This window comes from Protopterus annectens, chromosome 3.part0 (genome assembly GCF_019279795.1).
Source record: "Protopterus annectens isolate FY-2018-M chromosome 3.part0, PAN1.0, whole genome shotgun sequence".
Lineage (NCBI taxonomy): Eukaryota > Metazoa > Chordata > Ceratodontiformes > Protopteridae > Protopterus > Protopterus annectens.
Window position 1 is genome coordinate 1,584,638,468 of NC_056731.1, and position 23,915 is coordinate 1,584,662,382.

Below are 23,915 nucleotides of genomic sequence, written 5' to 3' on the forward strand. Positions count from 1 at the left end.
TTGTGCTGGTGCTATTGAAAAAAATCAAAACAAAGTGTAAAGCACCAACATTTTCTACTGGACATATTGTCTAACAGCTCCCCAAGTTGTTAAAGTTGCTGATACCCTCTCCCAATGTAAAACTGTAACTAACAGGGTACCACATGGATCAGTGCTGGGCCCTCTCCTGTTTGCCATTAATTTTGCAGACATCCAAGTCGATATCGCAGAAGTGTAAAAGACCAACTGTAACGAGTCTGACGTGGTAGCAACTTGTGAAGAACTTTGGTAGGGTTTATAAAGAGTGTCTCCACCATTTCTGTTCCCTGGTCTTGCATCAAATAGATAGTCATACCCTGCAAAGTAGGAGGAAATGGAAAGGTTGTTTTTATTCTAACACTGAGTACCAGCTAAACCATCTGAGCGGTGGTGTGAAATGAAAGTGTTAGTCTGTTTTACTTGAGGTTTTGTGCATTAATAGAAAACAGGAAGGTGGGGGCCAGGATTTAATTTGACACTTGCTCTTAGAAGAGGTACAAGTATGACTGACATGATTTTGTACAGGATGGTTTTAGGAGATGTTTGTGTACTGGAATAGGGTGAGAAAAGCAGATCTGCTAAAAATCCTGAGATATCATTATTGATAGGGCTACACAGACTTGTTCCTCTCTTCAAACTCCTCCTTCCGAGAGAGCGGAGGTGTGGAGAAGTTAGGATGCAAGTATGTATGGGGGCATGGGCAGATAAGTTATAGCAGGGCCGCTGGGCCACAGTTAGTTAAAAGGGAGGGGCTTGTTATGAATGCTGATATAGTAGAGACGGATGCTCTTTGGACGACAACTGCTTTGTGGATTTTGATTAACAAGAGAAAATGGAAACAGAATAGTGTAATGGACTCCACAAGTCAGTGTAACCATGATGGAGAAAACACCAGGGGGAAATCAGATTTATCAGGTGGCAAGATTACAAAGAAGTACACAATGTTACAAGAAAAGGGCGTGTGGAGCTAGTCTGTATTATGAAGCAGATGTTGGCAGTGTTAAAGGACAGAGATGCTTGTAATAAGCGGTGCAAGGGGGATTGCTTAAAGAACGGTGCTTGAAATACAGTATGGCTTACATTTTTATAAACTATATTTTCAGGTGATTTAAGATAATCTGATTGGGTGGTGTTGAGGGGTACAGTAGAAGGATTAAGAGGAAGGGAAGCTATAATGTTGATAAGACATTCCTCGTCAGTTAGTAAGGAAAGTTCCCCCCTCCCTCAAGCAGAATAAGGGGTAGCAGCAGGTGTAATAAAATGGATGTCCCACAAAAGAAAAAAAAATGTAATTACTGGAGTGGAGGCCTCAAAATTGGGAGGGGAAAACAACGAGAGAGGATTACGACTACCAATACAGCAGGAACCTATCAGCCTCTGCAAGTACAAAACTAGAAGTGCCACACAGAGCACAGCAGTTAAGTAAAACACACTTTAAGGGTTGTTGTACTAAATGTTTACCTCATGCTGCACTGCTGTTTAGAAAGTTTCAAATGTTCTGACTCCTGGAAACAGGACTCAATACCCCAGCCTAGATGACATCTGAGCTGCTGTCAAGAGAAATTCAGTTAAATATGCGCATAATAATAATATAGCAATAACCCACGCCTGGGTGTGGGCAATGCTGGATTTACCCATGGTTGGTGTGGTTTGGTCATGAGGGCAAAGCCCAAGTGGCCAAACAAAACCAACCGTTGGTAAATCCAGCATTACCCACACCCAGAAGTGGATTATTGCTATTATACAATGACATTATTAAAAAAAAAAAATAATTACTTTTCTTAAATAATGGCATTGTATAATGCCTCCTTGCTGCCCTTACGCAGCGGTCTGGTATTCTGCGGCCTCCTTGCTGCCCTTCCGCAGCGGTCTGGTATTCTGCGGCAGTTCTGATGTACTGTGCATGCGTATGCCTATGCAGTACATCAGAGCTGTGGGTAAAAGCAATGGAGAAAGCAAGATCTCAGTTGCTTTTTAAAAACTATGTTAAATGGGTTTAACATAGCGAGACAGCTTTAAAAAAAAGCAACGGAGAATCTCAGTTGCTTTTTTAAAGCTGTCCCGCTATGTTAAACCCATTTAACATAGCAAGACAGTTTTGAAAAAAAAGCAACTGAGAAAGCAAGATCTCCGTTGCTTTTTTTAAAGCCGTCTCGCTATGTTAAACTCGTTTAACACGGCGAGACAGTGTGAAGCAATGGAGATCTTGCGTTCTCCGTTGCTGTGAGTTATAGTAATGGAAAAAGTCCGGGCGACCGGACCTTTTTCCATTACTATAACTCTGATTTACAATGTGCACGCTGACCAATCAGTGTGCACGTTTCTGAACATTAATGGGGGGTCGTTGTATAATAGTCCTTTAGCCACGTTACAGTCTGAGCACGGCAGTAAGGTTTTACTTGAAAAATAATAAAATGCTTATCCAAATGCACAACCAGCAGTGGGTCATAGTGAAAAGAGTGGGTGCACAGGGAATTTATTAAAAATGTCGATGTCACAAAAGTTCTCACTGCTTGAAAAAAGTAATCGTGCTATAGTCTTAAATAATATTCCTCACACTGCTCCACAACCTTTAAAAGTAAAATCTTCATAGTAAAGCAACACAACAGACTTTCACATCATAATGCTTCAGCATATTATTGTTCAATTAATGTTTAAACTGAGAATTCACACTAGCATGGAGCACATGTAGGAACTTGAAATAATGATAAATTAAAAGAAAATCTCTAGACTGCTTCTCTTGCTGCAAGCATTGACCCATTCATAACCTCAAGGATAACTTTCTGAAAATAAAAAAGAACAAATCCTCTCCAACTTGGAACCTCAATTCCCACAATTAAAACAGACTTTCTTATGCTAAGAAAGTAAAATAATCTGTGTGTACATTCACTTATGATGACTTTTCATTAAAAATGTAGATAGTGTTGAAATTACAGCTGATATGAAACCCTCATTAGCAGCTGTGGATGAAACTTTTGAGAGAATTACCCAGAAATTGAATGTTGCAGAATCTAAAATCCCTTCTGTTTTTGTTTGTCTGTTACAAAGAGAGGGAAAGACACAAATGTGGAGGATTTTATTTTTAATTCTACTCTTTCATTAAACTGAAGTAACACAACCCAATTTTAGTTTAATATCTGCAAACTACACTGCATCATAATCAGTTTATCTTTATAACCATGATTTGCAGAAGGGCGAGTGCTCATATGAGCGACTCTAATCCAATGTCGACAAACCTACATGTTCGAAAAACATCAAATCGAAAAGCAGGTTCACTGTTTTTCAAACATGAAAGTCTAATAAAAAAACAAAAGTGTAAAGCAGGGGGGCAAGCCCCCTTGCACCCCCATGTGGGGGGCACACCCCCCTTTTTATTATTCTAACTCAGAGAGATCGCACTACAGTGGGGAAAGGAACCATTTCCTGATCCCCATTACAGTGCAATCCGCCCCTGAATGTCAATGTCCAATGAGCAAATCTCACTGTGCATTCGCTCACTGCACATTTGCACCTTTTTACGTTCGTTTGTATATCTTGCAGACTGCCTTTCTGGTATGTGCAGTTCGCCCTTCTGCAAATCGCGTTTATAAAGGTAAACTTCATAATCATTTTACTATGGACCATTATTTCACAAATGGACGTTGCTTTTCTTTGTTAAAAAGGAAAGTAACACTGCAGTATATGAATATTGAGATTAAGTAATGCTGGAGTATATGAATATTGAGATTATGTACCTTTCAGTATTTTCCTAATAAAATCAGCATTAGCAGGATTCTGCAGCTATTAAACAGGCATCAGCATCTTTACTGTTAATGCAGGTATAGTAGTAGGGAAGCAAAATCATCTGCAAGTTATTTGCAATTAAATTAATTTGAACTGCTTGTTTACAAATGTATATACCGATTTAGTCCAAAACAGAGATAATCATTTATTTTATATGTGCTAAAAAAGAAACGTTCCCCCCTCATGTAAAACATTTTTATACATTTCACAGTACAGTGCAATACAAGCAGGTTATTTTAAAATTGTTGTGCTACCATATTCTTGTCAAGTTCATTTTTTTACATTTTAACGTAAAAAACTTGTTAGAAAAGTAATATGGAGTTATACGAACATAGACTTTCAGTTGCTAACCAATTAACTGATTTCTTCATGAATAAAAAAATATTACTTGTAAGGGAAAGGGAATAGAAGACCAAAATACTGTATATATGCAGCTTGTCTATGAAGACTGTCCAGCTGCCAAGAAACTGACAGAGAAAACTCCACATGGTACAACTGTTTTTTTGTAGTAAACTACTGCTTTATATGTCCACAAGACTGTTATCACAAATGTATTACCACCTAATACAAGAGTGCCGTGTTGATTGTAGAAAGGAGATCTAGCTCAAACTGGATGCAGTAGTTGGTAAAAGCTTACCTAGCTACACAAAATATTATCCTTATGGCAACAACGCTGCCAGTCTTCAGTGCCTAAGTGAAGCTTGATAAATGCAGTGGGTTGTAGAAGTGTGGGATTGCAGAAGAACTAAACATACTGCAAGTGAGACAAAGTTGACTGAGAAAATACAGAAAAAGGGACCCTTTTTAAGCATGGCATAACATGCACACCAACAGGTAGGCAAGCTACAAGTTAAAACTGAATACATGCCACCAGAACAGGTAAGGTACCGTTTTTAGGTCAAAGCTTTAAGCAACAGGTTAGCCTCTTTTAGGGAAAGTGTTGTGCCCTAGGTAATCTGTTTTAAAAAAATGGCGATGTGATTGGTTTCTTTGGTTACTATTCTGAACCTTTGTCTGGAAGCCAGTCACAAAAATATCTCAATAAAAAGACATTTAGAAAGGAATGCCTTGCCACTGCAAAAAAAGGCACAAGCTTGGTGGAACAAAACTGCTGCTGACAGTTATTGGTCAAGTCTGCACAGCTTCCAGTGGGAAAGATTAAAAGAAAAGACATCCTTCTGGAGTTTTTTTTTTCACCATTACACCACAGTACTGCAAAGACTGAGCGTGCCAGTTATTACCACTGTAAAGGCATTCTGCTGAGCAACTTTAACATCTGCACCTATTTAACAACATTTCCAGTTCATAAAATACTTACACTTGCTTAGTTTATGCACTTTTAGTTTTATGTACTTTTATTTTAATTGTATTTATTTTTTTAAATATTAAATATTTAATTTAGTATTAATATAAATAAATTTATTTTTATTTATTGTTGTTAAGTGCACGAAGGAAGCCATCCAGCCAATGTTGTGATGCTCTAAATTCAACTGTGGTGCCACTGCAAAGGCAAATGCTTGAATATCAGCCCTGCGCAGAACCAAAGTCTTTGCTCTCCTGTTCGCAATCCATTCACAGATGATGTCTTCCAGCTCAGTGTTTATGGGCCAAGGAAGTGTGAGTGAGGATTAGGGTTACAGTAAGAATCGTGAAAGACTCCCGGGGAAAGAATCTTACGACTTTCTGCAAAGAGAAGAAGTTGGGTGTCCGAAAGTGGCGAGCAAAGTACAATAACCTCAGTTAACAGGTGTCAATAATATTATTATTTTATAATTCAACACATCTGTCATGTGTTGTTGACAATCTTAACTGGAGCTTATTTTTGGGGTGGGGCTTATATCATGATCACCCTGGAAAACTATGCTAGGCCTTATTCTCTGGTTAGGTCTTATTTACGGAGAAATACGGAATTAACACCTGAAGGAATTTTTTTGGGAGGAAAAGAAGGCAAGAGTTATGTGGACTATGATGATATTTCCAACCCAACAGAACAAAGCTGTGAAGGATTATTTGATTTCATAGGATGTTTTAGAGCTATGCAGTTATGGTTCATATAAATAACACAAGCAGAAGGTTGTAATTCAATGTGGAAAGGCAGGATGATAAAATGGAGTGGGGTTCAAGAAATAAAGGGGAGAAAAAAAAAAAAGGAGGGATTTTGGATGCATATCATTGAGGCGAATACCAACGACCATAAAGAATAACATTCATAATGTTACAAAAAATAATATTAAGAACTAAGCCAACATTGGAATGGAGAAAGGAAATTTTGCCAATAGTGATTACTGCAGGTAAGGGTATAGAAAAAGATAAGAGGGTCTGGGATTTACTGGAGAAAACTGGCAAAGGTATAAGGTATTGGGAGTAGAGTGGGATGAGGCCAAGAAGTTTGGACTGCAGGTTAGAAATGTATGTCCCTACCAAGGGCTGACATCAGGTACAGGCAAAGAGAAAAGGATATGGAGTCCTAAGAGAAAGACCTGCTCCGGTAGCATTTTTACATGAATATAGAACAGATGTTACTGTGAAAAAAGGATAATTAGTAGAGTATATAAAAAACTGCATGACAACTATAAGAATCAATTGAGGAGGTTACAAAAGATTAGAAAGGGAGTCTGGAAAAGCAATTTAAAAGGAAAAATAGGAAGAAACATGTATGGCTCCCAGGTATGCAACAAAGTCCAAAAGATTTAGAATTTTTGCTTGTAAGTGTTTGCATAGATATTTTTACATCCGAAGCAGACCTCAAAGATTTTTTCCTCAAGTAGATAGCAAATGTTGGAGCTATGATGGAGAACAAAGAGGTAACTGGGAACATGTTTTTGAGGACAGTAATGAGCTGGCCAATTTTAAACATTCAAATTGCCTAGACATAGGCCTTACTAACTTTAATTCTACTGGCTGCAAAAAAAAAAATGCAATTAGCCTCTGAAGCACTGAATATCATAAGAGGGACAAGAAATGTAATCTACAGAAAGGGAAGGAGCAAGTTACATAAAAATAAATGGATTTGTGGGAAAAATACATGCAAATAATGTTCAGGAGGAGTAAGGTTTAAATGTAGACAGGAATTGAGCAATATATGTAATGATGGACTAAAGGAGTTGGTGCTGCAAAGAAAGAAATGCATAATTCTATTAACATGTGTGCCTATGTCTTAAGTGATAAATTTAATAAAAATGTTTAAAAATATACATTTTCCTTAATTTTAGTAAATTACTGTGCTTACAATGCAGCACAGCACGAAACAGGTACAATCATCCATTTTTGAAATTGTGATAAGATAACTAGTCACAAACACAAACATCTTCATATATTACTCTCCCCGTTTAAGTTATAATCTACCCCTTGATTTTTTAATTGTAGCATGCTGACACTTGACCAAAATAATTTTTGAGCATGGCAAATTAATAGTAGTTCTCTGTGTTGCACCTAAAGCCAAATACTGCCTAAACCTCTTCTTTCAGGTACCTCTAGCAAGAGGTAGAAAAAAATAAGAAAGGTGGCTTGAAGACCCTGAACTCCAACATAATGTAATACATTTTACAAGATCAACAGAAGTTTTGTGATTACTCAAGCTTTTGGGCTAGCAGCAGACCATTGTTGTAGATTAAATTAATGCTAGATACAGTGCTTAAATATCCACTTGTGCCTAGAAAAAGGATATCAACTCTTCTTTATTGGCCATTTAAGACAAAGAACGCCAGTATGGGGAAAATGTACAGATGCTTATGACAGCTACATCTCAGACAAATATATATACTTTTTAATAACTGTTGGCATCATCAAGACTGATGACTGCCCACATAGGAATGTGGACAGTACCTACCTGATGGGGGAACTGCACATTTCCCTCACAAGTCTATGGTACATCATGCATGCAGAAATGTGTCCTCTGCAATGGCATGCAAGAGGTTAATTTTAACTTAAAAACATGGGGGGGGGTTATAAAGCATAGATTGGTTACCATTTTATGGTAAGGAGATCATAATGGGACAATATTGTAAAAAAAAAAAAAAAAAAAAAACAAAACAACTCAAGATTGAGTTAAACTGCATGCCAGGGTGGACTTTTTATTATGGCCATTTTTGACTGCAGTTATGGAAGACACATGACGAGGAGATGAATTCACATAAATAGTTTGGCATCACATGGAACACATCCCTTAACTATTACACCTATTTAAAGTGAAACCAAGCTTTCATGCACATATTACACATTATTCTGACATCTGTGTTGCCAGTCGATTACTGAAATACACTCAGGCAACAGAGTTTTACAATGAAATATTCTTAACTAACACACTATACTCACAAACAAAGACCAGGTTTCACAGTATCAAAGACAAAGGCTCAGTGTTGTAGAATATTTGCATCTTTTCCATTTTTGTTGCATAAAGGAGTTCTGATCAGGAAGCAAATAACCTGCACAAGTATAACAATGTTGGAAAGAATTTTTACTCTAAAATTTCCAGACATTTGCCTTTTTTTGCATACTTTTCTCCTCCAAAGGTAAAGATTCCTAACCATGGGGTGACCTATAAAGAGAATCAGGTGGCAACAATTCACTTTAACAAAGCAACAGGCTTTGCATCAAGGTGCATTTTCAGAATGAGATACATGAAACTTTAATGTCTAGCACTGCAGACTGACTGCAATCCTGAGTGACTTACTAGGGACACGGCAAAACTAGGGGACAGCAAGACTTTCTTTCAATGTTTATAACGTTTTGACAGAATATTATATACTCTTGGCTACTATTAACAGTTAAAACAGTATTTAAAATTTCTAATAAATTATCATGGCATTTGCCAGTTTTTTTACCCCTCAGTAGTCCAAGGGCTTCCCAGATTTTGGCCAATAATTTTACTCTCGCCCCTAATGACAATGGCACTTTGAGAAAAAGATGGTGGGATCTAATTAACCAACAATGACATTCATTTATAGACTTCCCTCACTACAGACAATGCATGTCAATTAGGTTGTGTGTAGGCATCTCAACTTTTAAACTAGTAATACTAACATTTATTCAACTTTTAAGCCAGTAGTACTAATATTTAAAATGTACCTGTTTTGTGGCCTCTATCCCTGAATGTTTATGCATTTGTCCCTGATTTTGTTGCCAAGAAGTAGTGAACTATACCCTCCTCCAGCTGCCCACAACAGCTGTCTCATCACCCTCCACCCCCATTTTCTACACAGGGTCAGAGTGTCTTGTCAACTGTCACCATCTCCCTCTATTCAAATGCCACTCTCCTGCCTTCAACACTCATGCCTCACTGTCGCAGGCCTTCTCTCACACAATCCATCCACCTCTTTGTTTAACAGAATTGTGTCTTCTTGCCTTCTTCCTGTGTCCCAAACCTTCTTCACTAGGCTATCTTATGCTTTTCTGCATGTGTGCCCAAACCACCGTAAGCTGTTTGTAATTGGAGCTACTTGGGTTTCTTCTCTTATCTGTCCCACAGTATTCACCCTACCAACCACCTCAGGCTCTTCATCTCAATCACCTCTAACTTCAACTGCTCTGCCTTTACTGCCCAGGTTAACGTACCGTACAGTAGTACTGGTCACATCACTGTTTTGCGCACCTTATTTTTTCAGCTTCTTTGGCATTCTTCTGTCATATATTATACCTGACACTGCCAATTGGCTGCAACCCCTCCGAGTCTAGTTCGGAGATCTTTGTTCAGACTTCCCTTCTCGTCAACCACTCCTCCCAGATACTTGTAGCTGTTAATCTGTTTCACCATTTCCCCTTCTATCTCAGTTCTTAACTTCTTGTGAACTCCACCATTTATTTCCATTACAACGGTCTTCTCTCTTCTCAGTTTCATCCCATGTGCCTTCTGTTGCATAGGTTCATACTAGGCTATCTGCCCTAGGGCATTTATAAGCCTAGCCAGAGTGTGTGTGGCTTTCACCACCCCTTAGGATGAGAATACTATACCCATTAGTTTGCTGTGCCTCTGTCCAGCAGTGACACAGAGATTATTCCCGGGGTAAACCTACGATATCCCATCCACTCGTCAAGATTTCTCTTGAACAGAGTCAGTGAGGGGCTCTGCCTCACATGGACTCTGATTCTGTTCCATAGTGTAGGGAGTCTCTGGGTGATGAATCTGTCCCTCCAGCACGTCCTATTTATATCCGTGTTGAGGTTTAAGTCTCTTGCTCTCGTGGCTCTGGTGGATTTGGATTTTTTGAGGTGGAGCATGTCCATTAATTCCAGGTTGGACATGGCCTTGTATGTCAGGCACAGATCACCTCTGAGCAGACGGTATGCGACTGAATAGAGCTGGAGTTACTTAAGTCTGGCATCATATGACATATGTTTGAGCCCCTTCATCCTTTTGGTGAGGAACTTTTGGGGTCTTTCCAACTGCTGCAGGTGTCGGGTAAGGTACATTCCGAATGGGGCGTTGTACTCAATCATTGGTCTGATAAGTGAAGAGTACAGGGGTACAATGACCTCTCCTGATCTGGATGTGAATCCCTTCATGACCGGGTGGGCAATGTAGAAGGTCTTCCTAACCACTTTGGCAATGTGAGTGTCAAAAGAGAGGTTACTGTCAACTTGGGTCCCCAGGTCCCTGATAACTTCTTCCGTGTTTAATGGATTACCACCTATGTGGTAATTAGGGGTTACCTTGTTTTTCCCAAAGGGTATGACTATACATTTTTTGACATTTAGCTTAAGGCCATGGCTCTGGCACCAGTTATCCATTTCTATGAGACTTCTCTGGAGGATGTCTGTGTCTGATGGAGTGTCAATTATGGTGCCCAGTTTGCAGTCATCTGCAAATTTTGTCAGCCACAATCCCCCTATGTTTGCCTGCACTTCAGAAAAATAAACGCCGAACAAGAGGGGGCCCAGGACTGAGCCCTGTGGGACACCGCTCGTGACCGGCTTAGAGTCTGACATGGCACCAGCAACTCTAACCCTGTGTGTTCTGTCCTTGAGCCAGTTTGCAACCCATCTTGTGACATATGGGTTTACATCTAAGCTGGTGAGCTTTTCTATGATGCCCGAGTGGGGTATTGTGTCGAAAGCTTTTGCAAGGTCAAGGTAGGCTGTGTGAACTGCCTTACCCTCATCAATGGCCTTAGTGACTGTTTCGAAAAAGTCAACCAAGTTCAAGAGGCAGGATCTGCCCTTGACAAAGCCAAATTGGGTAGGATCCAGTGTCTGTAGGTCCCCAATGTCTTTATTTAGGAGTTCCATTATGATTCTCTCCATAGCTTTGCAGACAGGGCTCGTCAAGCTTATGGGGCGGTAATTTCCAGGGTCCATAGAAGCACCACCTTTGTGGAGTGGGACCACAGTTGCCGTACGCCATTCTTTGGGTACGTATCCTGTAGTAAGGCTAAGATTAAACAGCAGCCTTATGTGTGGGTTTAGTTCCTCATTGAGTTCGTGTAGCACACAGCTGGGGACACCGTCCGGTCCCATTGATGCTGTGTTTTTTGCTTTAGAGAGAGCAGCTCTCACCTGGGCATCTGAGATGTTTGGGATGCTAGACTCTGGTGGGATAGATATTTTTCCTTTTGGGGGGGGAGGGAGGGGAGAAATTTGCACTGAACCTGTATGTTGGCAATGTCTGTGGGTTCAGTGATTTTTTGTTATCATTTTGGACTAATTCTGAGCATATCTGGGAGTTTCCACCCAGGTTTCTAACATAGCTAAAGAAGGCCTTATGATTGTCTTTTGTGTCATTAGCGATTTTTCTCTCAAAGTTGGCCTTGGATGATTTTATGAGTGATCGTAGTTTTTTGCTAGGATTGATCGGAGATGTCTTCCCTTTTAGGGATTTTGCTCTGTCATGTAGTAGCTTTCTCCTCTTGTTGTAGAGTTTGTTTATGGCTGGGGTCCACCAGACCGGGCACCTGCCTTTGGTGGAAAGGGTCTTGATTTTATTAGGGATTGCTTGATCCATACATTCCTGGAGGTGCTCGTAGAAGGCATTTGTAAGGGTTTCAGCATCATGGGTTGTGGTTTCCACTGGCTCGGGGGCCTTGAAAGATACCACTCCAGTCTTAAGAAGTGTGAAGTTTGCTTTTGAGAAGTTCTTCACTGTGGTCTTTTGCTGGGGTGGGGCGGATGTGGATCTCCAGTGAGATTAATTTATGGTCTGATCTCACCAATGAGGGATATACTTCCGGTGTGGAGCATTTTGTCCCCATGTTTGTGATGATCAGGTCTAGTATATTTTCTCCTCTTGTGGGAATGGTGACTAGTTGTTCCATAGCATTTGAGTTTATGAACTCCAGGAACCTTTGGGCTAGGGTGTTGGGGCTTGAGTAATGTTCCCAGTCTATGTTTGGGTAGTTGAAGTCACCCAATATGATGGTGTTTGGAGAGACATTCATACTCTCCAGTGTCTTCAGGAAGGCTGTGTGGGTTTCCCGAGTTTAAGAAGGTGGTCTGTAGCATGTTACAAACTGTAGGGCAGTTTTACCTATGGTTAACTGCACCTGGATGGTCTCTGATGCTTCGTGCGTTGCCACTAACCTGGTGGTGTGGGTATCCTTTATGAATATGGATACTCCCCCTCCTTTTGTGGCTCGGTCTGGATTTTGGGGCCGGAACGCAGGATATGAGGTATAACCTGATAGTGCTGGGGTGCTCTCAGGAGCCTTGAACCAGGTTTCAGTCACAGCACAGACATCAATGTTCTCCATACTGAGGAGGGCTTGAGTGCATCTTGAGGTTTAGACTTCTGGCATTGAGCAGTATTACCCTTAGTTTTTCTCCATTTTTGTTTTCTAGGGCGGTAGGTTTATCATTTGAGCCTTGCCTAAAAAAGGCACTATGGGGGTGGCAAGAGCCTTTGCCAATATCCGGAAGCCCAGGGTGACCGTGCAAGCCGTCCCTTGCGCAGCGTGGCTTGTCAAGCATGTCATCCCAGGCAGACAGACATTGGATCCCCTTAGAATGACACCAGTAATTAAGCCAATTATTAAAGCTGATCATTTTGTCTCTGTATTGTGGCATCATTCTTGGTGAGGGTAGGATACTGCTCAGGGTCAGGGTCATACCGGCCTGGGCTACATAATCTGAGAGCTCCTCTATGTCTCTTTTCATGTAGTCCAGGGAGGTACGTCTCAGGTCATTCACACCGACATGGACAATGACTGAGTCATACTTGTACTTGCTGTGGAGTGACCTGAGTGCTTGTGTTATGTGGCGGATTCTAGCGCCCGACAGGCAGCTTACTGTGATCTTTTCCTTGTAAAGTCTGGTGAGTGGGACGTCAGTGTGTCTGACTATGGAGTCACCTACAACAAGTGTGTCTGGCATTGTGTTTGGCCTTAAGGCCTGTGACTGTTTAGCACACTGACTTTGAGAACTACGTATTGCATGTCTTATGTCTTGAGGTGGCAGTTGCTTGGGTGTCTGCTTTGGAGGCCTCTGTAGTTTTGGTAGATTTTTGATCAGTGCCTCCGAGTATGTCTTTGTGTGTTTATGTGTTTGTTTTGCAGTTGTGATAGTTCTATGTGAAACTGGGTTTGTGGTGTGCGTGGTTTCCTTCTCCTCCTGTCTGGTCTTGCCAGTCCTGAGTTGAGAGAGCTCAGCCTCCAGTTTGGCTATATAGTTGCATCTCTCACATGTATTTGTGTTTTGTGGGAGAAGGAGTGGGTTGTCTGTGTACATGAGGCAATTATAACATTGCCTCAAGATGCCCAGATTCACCAACTGAACAGGAGAGGACGCCAGCAACTGACCCTTCGACATGCTAGAAAAAGTGAAAAAGTTTGCTGTGTAACCGAGTCAGAAGGGACCTATAAGGAAATGGGTACTCAAGGGGATTCTAGGCTAATGTAGTACTTTGTTTACTATATAAGTACTTTACCTATATAAAAATGCTTTAGGAGCAAGTGCTGAGCTTTTGAGATAGAGAATAGACTGTTTAGATTGCAAGTAGAGAAGTTCTAAGGGAAAAATTGAAAAGCAGACTTTACGGAGCCAGAAATACTTTAACCTTGTTTAACCGGCGCTGCCCGATGGTGCTCTATGGGCAACTCCACGCTAAATCACGCAAAAGCGGGCTTTACAGCAGGGGGTTGAAAAGAGATAGGAATTGACCCAAAATGGCCAATAGACTACAAGTTTCTGGCTGGAACCACTGCTCTAGGGACAAATAGGCTGCTCAGTGCTCCCCACTCCCACTGGTGAACAAAGAAGCTTCCCTTTATCCAAATAAGGATATGGAATAGCACAGGAACCAAGCCAAAGCCCAGAGATCAGCAAATTCTGAAGACTGGACTATTCTAGCTCAGTAAGGCGGGAAAACAAGAGGAAAAATGGACAGTAAATGCTATAAATGCTTTTAAACGGCTAGCGCACTTGAGTGCGTTAGCCTACAGGTAAAATTAAGCAACAAATAAAAAGTGCAGTTTCATAGGTTAGTACTAAGCTAACTGCCCTTGTGAGCCACTCTAAGCCTAGTCAATTATCCCTTGTGAGATTCAAACCCTGCACCTTGGATTTGTAAATCAAACACCTTAACCATTAGGCCACCCAGTAAGAAACTATCAACACAAAAACAGTTTAAATAGAATGCAGAGCTGTATAAACAGGTGAAAATGCAGTCGCTAAGCAGTAAATAATCAAAAAGCCAGAAAAAAATACTTAAATCAGGAAAAAGTCACTCTTTTGCTCTCTGCTGCTTGTAGAACTCTGCAGGACACCACGAGGAGCTGTGCTGAGTTGAATACAAGCGAAAAAGCACGCTAAAGCGGGCTTTATTACAGAGGGCTGAAAAGAGCTAGGAATTGACCCAAAATGGCCAATAGACTACAAGTTTCTGGCTGGAACCACTCCTCTAAGGACAAATAGGCTGCTCAGTGCTCCCCATTGCACTCCTCTATCTTTTGCTGAAGTTCTTGCTCAGTCTGCCTGTAATGCCACATTGTCTGCATACAGCAACTTCGTTATCTAGCCCCTCCGAACTGTTTGCTAATACAGTCCATCACCAATATGAACAGCAGTGGGTTCAAAGCTGAACCCTAGTGCACACCCACTCCAACCAAAAACCCTTATGAGAGACCGAACACTGGTCATACTTGAATCATTCAGTCCTTGTATACAGCTTGCCACAACTCTTCTAATGTTTCTGGGACTTTGGTCCACCGCAGGACTTCCCAAATCAGCTTTCTTGGGACCTAGCATGTACTTTCTCCAAATCTAGGAAGGTGCAACCTGTAGAAACTAAAAAGGGGGTGGGGGGCGGCATGCAACCAACCTTAACGGCAAGAGTGGCATGCTTATCAGGAAACAAACAGATGAAAAAGGCATAGTGCCCACAGAAGTCTATGGTGTACCGGGCTACTTAAAGAAGTAACAAACGTTAGTCCAATAAACTCTCACCTACCATTAATTTATGTTGCTCACTGGGACCCAGTAACAGTTACACATAAACACTAACAAGCATCTTTTACAGTTACAAATACCGATCAGCACCTCCGTAGACTAACACTGGGAGCATAATTTATGCACACACTAGTTTTAAACAGCAAATTTTATTTTGGCAAACTATAGCCTTTAAGCCACTCACTGCTTTTATTAGAAAAGACAACCAGCTTACCTTCCACATATCAACTATATGGAGACACTTCTGCTTTTAAACGTTTGAAAAGACACCCGACAAGCAAAACACACTGAAAGAGTCGAGGATTATCGTAAACCCACTATTTTGCGTTCCCTCTATCAATACATTTGTATTGCACGATTACAGTTCTTTTAATGCAAACAAAAAAGAAATAATGTTAACATCTTAATTAAAACAGTGTCTCTGCGTAACAGATAATTCTAGAACCAAAGAATTATTTACCCTTCATAATAAACAATCACTACAGAATTACACCACACAACTCCAGTTTATACCCACGTGGGTGCACCGTGTTCCGCAGCATTTACTGTCCGGGTCCGGAATAGTCCATGCCATAGGGGGAACTAATACTTAGAGTAGCATTAAAATGGAAACAACAAGTCACCTCTGGCTTGCCTTTTGCATACCTACATATTATTCAAATGTTACATTGAATGAGAATAACATTTAAAGATCAAGTTTTTTTTACATAGTTTCCGTATAACAGAGCAGTAAAAGTAAAACATCTACCCCTACTACTTGTCAGTTGAGCTGCCAGGTTGATACCCAGACTGTCACTCCAATCAGCGCAGAGATGGCGTTCGGCAGTAGATGCACTACTTTAAGAAAAGAGGATGTAAACTACAAACATTTCCGAATGATTAACGAACAGCAAGTTGAGGATATTAGTATTGAGTTTTTCTACAAACCGCACACCATAACTCTGCTTACTTTTACTATCGTTAGTCTTATGTACTTTGCATTTACCAGGTAAGGGTTTCATTGCGTTTATTCATTTGAGGACCTTGAAAGAACAGTGTACAATAAAACCGTTTTAGATGCTGTTCTCCGTTATCTGGGGTCCCCAATATGTTTGGGGTAACAGCATTATTGCTGGCGATCACGTTAACAGTTAAAGAGCTGCTTGGGAAAGCGAGGCTCCCAGCAGAACTTTAATTAGATGCAGTAAGCTGGTACCCAGAGATAACACAATATCAGTTTGCGTCATGAAGAATGAATGGATTTTGTGGTTCTGGTTCGACATACCATGTTGCATTCACTTGTAAACGTGTATTCAGTATTGACTTCGCACCAGAAACTGTTAAACGGTCTTTTTTTAAAGCAAAATATGTTCGCATTATAAGCAGTAGCTAATGATTGTAACAGTGATAAGAAAAACCTCCCGTTAAGCGCCTTGCTTTGATATTACATTGTACCATCTGACAACCTTTATAGATCTTTGCTTGTCATTCTTCCACCGATGCTTTTTCAGACACCTGGGTTTTTTACTCGCGTAGCTGTTATCAAATCTGGAGGGGGAAATACAGGTCAGTGACATGTGTCGGGGGCTCTTAACCAGAGCTCCGTTGTGAGGTAGGAAGGGGTGGGATTCCGGGCTTCGGTGGTATGGGCATGTGTGACAGGCTGATAGCAGTTCTGTAGGTACGTATATCTGTGGGTGTGAGTATGTGTATGTGTGTATATATATATATATATATATATATATATATATATATATATATATATATATATATATATATATATATGTATATATATATATATATGTATATATATATATATATATATATATATATATATATATATATATACACACACACAGCCCCAGGTGTCTGAATATATATGTGTGTGCTTCCCTTTTCCCAATCCAAAGGGGATATTGCGGTCATAACTGTCAAGCTCTTACGTCAAGGAGTAAGGATGCAGCGGTGAAACGAGTCTCAAAGCGAAGCAGAGACACGTTTTTCCTACTAACTTCGAAAGTTGACGAAATCTGAGAATTTGTATTGCTATGCACTTATAAAGATATTCCAATGACTTGAGAATTTATGAAGGACGATAAAATTTGTATTGGTATGCATTTTAAGATCTTGTATATACAACTGCAATGTCATGGCACTTATGTGCAAAACCAGATATTACATATTTGAGGTGAAATGTTAGGAAGCACACATACCCATTTACAGGAGTACATAGAAGTTTTCATCTCGCCAAATCACTTGCTTAGTGTTCAACTTGCCATGTGTATCTTTTGATCCTATTTATTGTTTGCTTCTTGAATGGATAGGTGGGCTGGCACATGCCACTTTTTGGTCAGTAAGGTTTATAGGTTCATACTAGGCTATCTGCCCTAGGGCATTTATAAGCCTAGCCATAGTGTGTTTGGCTTTCGCCACCCATTTTAAATGAATTTTGCTATGCCCTTTTTCGAGGTTAGTATACTGTGCCTCTGTCTAACAGTGACACAGAAGTGATACCCGGGGTAAACCTACTATCTCCCATCCACTCATCAAGATTCCTCTTGAAGAGCGTCAGTGAGGGACTCTGCTTAACCTGGACTGGGATTTTATTCCAGAGTGAAGGGAGCCACTGGGTTATGAATCTGTTCCTCCAGCATGTCCTATTTATTTCAGTGCTGAGGTTCAAGTCTCTCGAACGCGTAGCTCGGTGGGATTTGGATTTTCTGAGGTGCAGCATATCCATTAATTCCGGGTTGGACACGTCAGGCACAGATCGCCTATGAGCAGGCGGTATGCCACTGAGTAGATCTGGAGTTTCTTTAACCGGGCAGCATATGACATCTGTTTGAGCCCTTTGATCCTCTTGGTGAGGTACTTTTGGGGTCTTTCCAGTTGGTGCAGGTGTCTGGTAAGGTACATCCCAAAAGGGGCATTGTACTCCATTATGGGCCTGATGGCGGATGAGTAAAGAGGCACGATGACCTCCCCTGATCTAGATGTGAATCCCTTCATGATTAGGTGGGCTATATAAAATGTTTTTCTAACCACTTTGGCCACGTGGTTGTCAAATGAGAGATTGCTATCAACTTGGGTCCCCAGGTCCCTAATTACTTCTTCCAGATTAATGGATTACCACCTATGTGGTAATTTGTGGGCACTTTGTTTTTGCCAAAGGGGATGACTATACACTTTTTGGCGTTTAGCTTGAGGCCATGGCTCTGGCACCAGTAGTCTGTTTCTATGAGGCCCTTTTGTAGGATGCTTGTGTCAGCTGGAGAGTCTGTTAAGGCACCCAGTTTGCAGTCATCTGCGAACTTGGTCAGCCACAGTCCTTCCATGTTAGCTTGTACCTTCGAGAAATATATACCGAACAAGAGAGGTCCCAGGACTGAGCCTTGTGGGATGCCACTTGTAACTGGTTTGGAGTCTGACATGGCTCCAGCAATTCTAACCATGTGGGTTCTGTCCTTGAGCCAGTTTGCAACCCATCTAGTGACATAGGGGTTTATATTTAAGCTGGTGAGCATATCTATAATGCCCCAGTGGGGTATTGTATCGAAGGCTTTTGCAAGGTCCAGGTAGGCTGTGTGGACCACCTTCCCCTCGTCACTGGCCTTGGTGACTGTTTCAAAGAAATCAACCAGGTTTAAGAGGCAGGATCTGCCCTTAACAAAGCCGAACTGGGTAGGATCCAGTGTCTGTAGGTCCCCAATATCTTTATTTATGAGGTCCATGATGATCCTTTCCATAGCTTTGCAGACAAGCTAGTCAAGCTTATGGGGCGATGGCTTCCAGGATCTGTTGAGGCACCACCTTTGTGGAGAAGGACCACTGTTGCTGTACGCCGCTCTTTGGGTACATATCCTGTAGTAAGGCTGAGATTGAACAGTAGTTTTATGTTTGGGTTTAGTTCTTCTTGGAGTTCATGTAGGACGCAGCCCGGGACACAGTCTGATCCCATTGATGCTGTGGGGCGGCTCTTACCTGAGTATCTGAGATGTCAGACGGGTAGCACTATGCTAGGATAGATATTTGCCCTTTTGGTGGGGAAGGGGGTGAGACGTTTGCGCTGAACCTGTCAGCTAGGATGTTGGCAATGTCTGTGGGTTCGGTGTATTTTTTGTCATTTTGGACTAATTCTGAGCATGTCTGGGAATTCCCACCCAGGTTCCTAACATAACTAAAGAAAGCCTTGTGATTATCCTTGGTGTCCTGTGCAATTTTTCTCTCTAAGCTGGCCTTAGATGATTTTATGAGTGCCCGTAGTTTTTTGCTAATACTGATCAGAGATGCCTTCCCTTTTTGGGATTTTGCTCTATCATGTAGTAGCTTCCTCCTCCTATTGTACGGTTTGTTTATGGCTGGGGTCCACCAGACAGGACGCTTAACTTTGGAAGATTGGGTCTTGGTTTTATTTGTGATTGCATGATCCATGCATTCCTGAAGGTGTTCATAGAATGCGTTTATAAAGGATTCAGCGGTCTGGGCCGTATTTTCCACAGGCCCGGGGGCTTTGAAGGATTCCACCTCTGTTTTGAGGAGTGTGAAATTTGCTTTAGAGAAGTTTTTCACTGTGGTTTTCTGGGCAGGGGCTGGGGTCGGGATGTGATTATCTAGTGAGATTAGTTTATGGTCTGATCTTACCAGTGAGGGATACACTTCTGGTCTGGAGCATAGAGTCCTCATGTTGGTGATGATCAGGTCCAGTATGTTTTCCCCTCTTGTGGTAGTGGCAACAAGTTGTTCCATAGCATTTGAGTTTATAAATTCTGGGAACCTTCGGGCTAGGGTGTTGGAGCTAGAGTAATGCTCCCAGTCTATGTTAGGGTAGTTGAAGTCGCCCAATATAATGGTGTTTGGAGAGACATTTATATTTTCCAGTGTTCTCAGGGAGGTCTAGTGGGGTTCCTGGGTTTGGGAGGGTGGTCTGTAGCAGGCTATAAACTGGAAGGCAGTTTTACCCACTGTTAGTTGCACGTGGATAGTCTCTGATGCTTCGTGCTGTGCCACCAACCTGGAGGTGTGGGTATCTTTGACGAATATTAATACTCCCCCTCCTTTTGTGGTTCGGTCCAAGTTTTGGGGCCGAAAAACATGGTATGAGGTATAACCTGGTAGTGCTGGGGTGCTCTTGGTAGGCTTGCACCAGGTTTCTGTTACTGCACAGATATCGATGTTCTCCATGCTAAGGAGAGTTTCGAGTGCGTGCATCTTGAGGTTTAGACTTCTGGCGTTGAGTAGCATTACTCTTAGTTTCTTATCCCTTGTGATACCTATGGAGGTGGGTTTGTCTTTTGAGCCTTGCCTAAAAAAGGCACTATGGGGGTAGCAAGAGCCTTTGCCAGTATCCGAAAGCCCAGGGGTGACAGGTGCAAGCCGTCCCTAGCAAAGCACCGTGGCTTGTCTAGCATGTCATCCCAGGCAGACAGGCATTGGATCCCCTTTGAATGACACCAATACTTAAGCCATTTGTTGAAATTGAGCATCTTGTCTTCATATTGTGGCATCATTCTTGGTGAGGGTAAGATGCTACTCAAGGTCAGGGTCATACCGGCCTGGGCTACATGCTCAGAGAGCTCCTCGGTCTCTTTTCATGTAGTCCAGGGAGGTACGTCTCAGGTCATTCACACCAGCATGGACATTGACTGAGTCATATTTGTACTTGCCTTGGAGTGACCTGAGTGCTTGTGTTATGTGGCGGATCCTAGCTGCCGACAGGCAGCTCACCATGACCTTCTCGTTGTTCAGCCTGGTGAGCGGTACGTCGGTGTGCCTGACTATAGAGTCACCTATTACAAGTGTATCAGGTGTGTTGATTAGCCTTAAGGGCTGTGACTGTTCGGCACACTGGCGTTGTGAGCTATGTATTGCACGTGTTTGGTTTTGGGGTAGCGGTTGCTTGGGTGTCTGCTTTGGAGGTCTCTGCTACTTAGGCAGATTTTTATTTAGAGCTTCTGAGTATGTTTTTGTGTGTTTTATGTGTTTTGGTTTGCTGTCGTAGTAGGTCTATGTGAGACTGGAATTGTAGTGAGTGTGGTTTCCTTCTCCTCCTGACTGGTTACGCCAGTACTGAGTTGAGAGAGCTTAGCCTCCAGTTTGGCTATATGGTTGCATCTCTCACATGTGTTGGAATTTGTTGGGAGGAGGAGAAGGTTGTCTGTGTACATGAGGCAGTTGTAACATTGCCTCAAGATTCCCAGATTCTCCAGCTGGACCGGAGAGGAGATTGACAACTGACCTTTGGACATGCTAGAATAGTATTGGGAATTCCTTTATAATTGAAAAAAAGGGCCAATGGGGAACAAAGTACTGTTTGTGAGGGTGTAGTGCTTTTAATTTTTTAGTGCTGACTTGTATAATTGCTTTAGTGAGCAAGTGCCAGGCTTTAGAGTGGGAATAGGGTGTTTATTATGAGAACTAGATCAGTTCTAAGGGAAAAAGTGAAGAGCAGACTTTGTGGAGCCGAGAATGGTTTAAACCCAATTAAGCGGCGCTACCCGATGCCGCGCTATGCGCAAAGCCGTGCTAAAGTAGGTTTTTTACAGGGGGACTTGAAAGAGCTAGAAATTGGCCCAAAACGGCTAATAGACCAAGCTCACCACTGCCACTGGTGAACAAAGAAGCCTCCCTTTATCCAAGAAAGGAAATGGGCAACACAGGAACTTTCCAAAAGTCCAGAATACAGCAAAGCGTGTATTTGGACTACTCTAGGTCAGGAGAGATGGGAAACAAGGATACAATTTTTTTTTTTTTTTTTTTTTTTTGCAACAAACAGCAGGAAAATGCAATAAATATGTAACACAGGCTAGCGCACTTGAGTGTGTAGCCTCAACAGGTAAAAGCAACAAACAGGACAAACTTTAAAATTGCAGGTGCAAAAACAACTTTAAACAGTTTAAAACAGTTCAAGAAGGAGAAATACTTGCAGTTTAGCTAGATCGGATAGTCACCCAGGTAGTAGCAGGAAAACAAACACTTTTATCAGTTTAGCAGTCGCTCTTTTAGCCTCTCTGCTGCTAGCACCACTCTGCAGGACCACAAGGAGCTTGGCTGAGTAGTAACAAGCGCAAAAAACGTGCCAAAGTGGGTTTTATACAGGGGGACTTGAAAGAGCTAAAAATTGGCCCAAAACGACCAATAGACTACCAGATTCTTGTGCTGGGAACACTCCTCCAGGGATAGATAGGCTGCTCCAAGCTCCCCACTGCCACTGGTGAACAAAGAAGCCTCCCTTTATCCAAGAAAGGAAATGGGCAACACAGGAACTTTCCAAAAGTCCAGAATGCAGCAAAGCCTGTATTTGGACTACTCTAGGTCAGGAAAGATGGGAAACAAGGATCATTTTTCTTTTTTGCAACAAACAGCAGCAAAATGCAATAAATATGTAACACAGGCTAGCGCACTTGAGTGTGTAGCCTCAACAGGTAAATGCAACAAACAGGACAAACTTTAAATTACAAGCGCAAAAGCGCGCTAAAACTGGCTTTAAAGCAGAGGGTTAGAAAGATAGGAAATGGCCCAAAACAGCCAATAAGCTACAGGTTACTGGGCTGGAACCACTCCTCAAGGGACAGATAGGCTGCTCAGAGCTCCCTACTCTCACTGGTGAAAAAATAAGCTTCTCCCTATCCAAATAAGGATATGGGCAACACAGGAACTTTGACACAGCCCAGAGATCAGCAATACCTGAAGACTGGACTATTCTAGTTCAGTAAAGGCGGGAAACAAGGAATTTTTTTTTTTTTTTTTTTTTTTTATACAAAGTAGCAGAAATTAGGTACAGAAACACAGTAAATGCTTTAATTCGCCTAGCGCACTTGAGTGTGTAGCCTACCAGTTAAACTAAGCAAAAACAAACTTTAAAAGTGCAAAAAACTCAGAAATACAGGCAGAAATGCAATAAAACAACTTTGCAGAGCTTATTTAGTTAAAGAAACAGAGAAGTCTGTATATACAGAAAAGCAGCTAAAACACACAAACACTTCAAATGCAGTGCAACCTAGAGCACTAGAGTTGTAGCAATATTAAGACAATGAGCTAATGACACTAGACTGGGAGGACTGTCACAGATCAGATTTACAGTAGGGGCGGGCAACTGCAAAGCCACCAAGTATAAGAGCAAGACACCAACTGGGGGAGAGGATGGGGACAATGGCCTACAGACAGTAGCACTAGAGAAAGCACAAACATAAAGATTTGTAAAGATACAGAATGCTTTTAACTGCAGACAAATCAGTTAGTTGTGCAGATTAGTTAATAGCAATAAAATACACTCGAAGACTAAAAAGCAGACAATAAAAGTGCTATATATTAATTGTTAAAAACAACAATAATCTTGTATAAATAATCGAAAAAAATACAGGATACTTGTATATCTCGGCTAACAGCTGCGGTCAACAACTTATCCACTCTGCTCAGTGTGTATAGACAGAAACCCTGTCAAAGTTAGGGCTTAAATACCAGAAGAACAACTTTTTTTTACAAGAACAAAAGAACCAGCCCCCACTCAGCAGACTATTAACACAATCTAGCAAAGTTAAAGAGGCTTCAGCTAGAAACAATAGCCTACAGACAGTAGCACTAGAGAAAGCACAAACAGATGAAGATTTGTAAAGATACAGAATGCTTTTAACTGCAGACAAATCAGTTACTTGTGCAGTTTGGTTAATAGCAATAAAATACACTCGAAGGCTAAAAAGCAGACAATAAAAGTGCTATATATTAATTGTTAAAAACTATAATCTTGTATAAATCGAAAAAAATAC

At 41.4% G+C, this 23,915-nt stretch overlaps 2 protein-coding genes across 3 annotated transcripts in view; one reads left to right on the forward strand and one right to left on the reverse strand.

Annotated features, from left to right (window-relative positions):
- MTERF3 (mitochondrial transcription termination factor 3) overlaps window positions 1-15,726 on the reverse strand; it is a 459,706-nt gene extending 443,980 nt beyond the window's left edge. Inside the window, exons 1-2 of one of the 2 annotated variants that reach the window (XM_044065624.1) lie at window positions 15,635-15,726; window positions 15,389-15,540 (exon numbers count right to left, since the gene is read on the reverse strand). The gene's annotated coding sequence lies outside the window, so the exon portion shown is untranslated. The other variant, XM_044065623.1, reaches the window with a different exon arrangement.
- Window positions 15,727-15,794: 68 nt separating this feature from the next.
- PTDSS1 (phosphatidylserine synthase 1) overlaps window positions 15,795-23,915 on the forward strand; it is an 811,205-nt gene continuing 803,084 nt past the window's right edge. Inside the window, exon 1 of the mRNA XM_044065621.1 lies at window positions 15,795-16,162. Within this exon, the coding sequence (XP_043921556.1) occupies window positions 15,987-16,162 (176 nt within the window). The 5' untranslated portion in view covers window positions 15,795-15,986. The remainder of the gene's footprint in view (window positions 16,163-23,915) is intronic.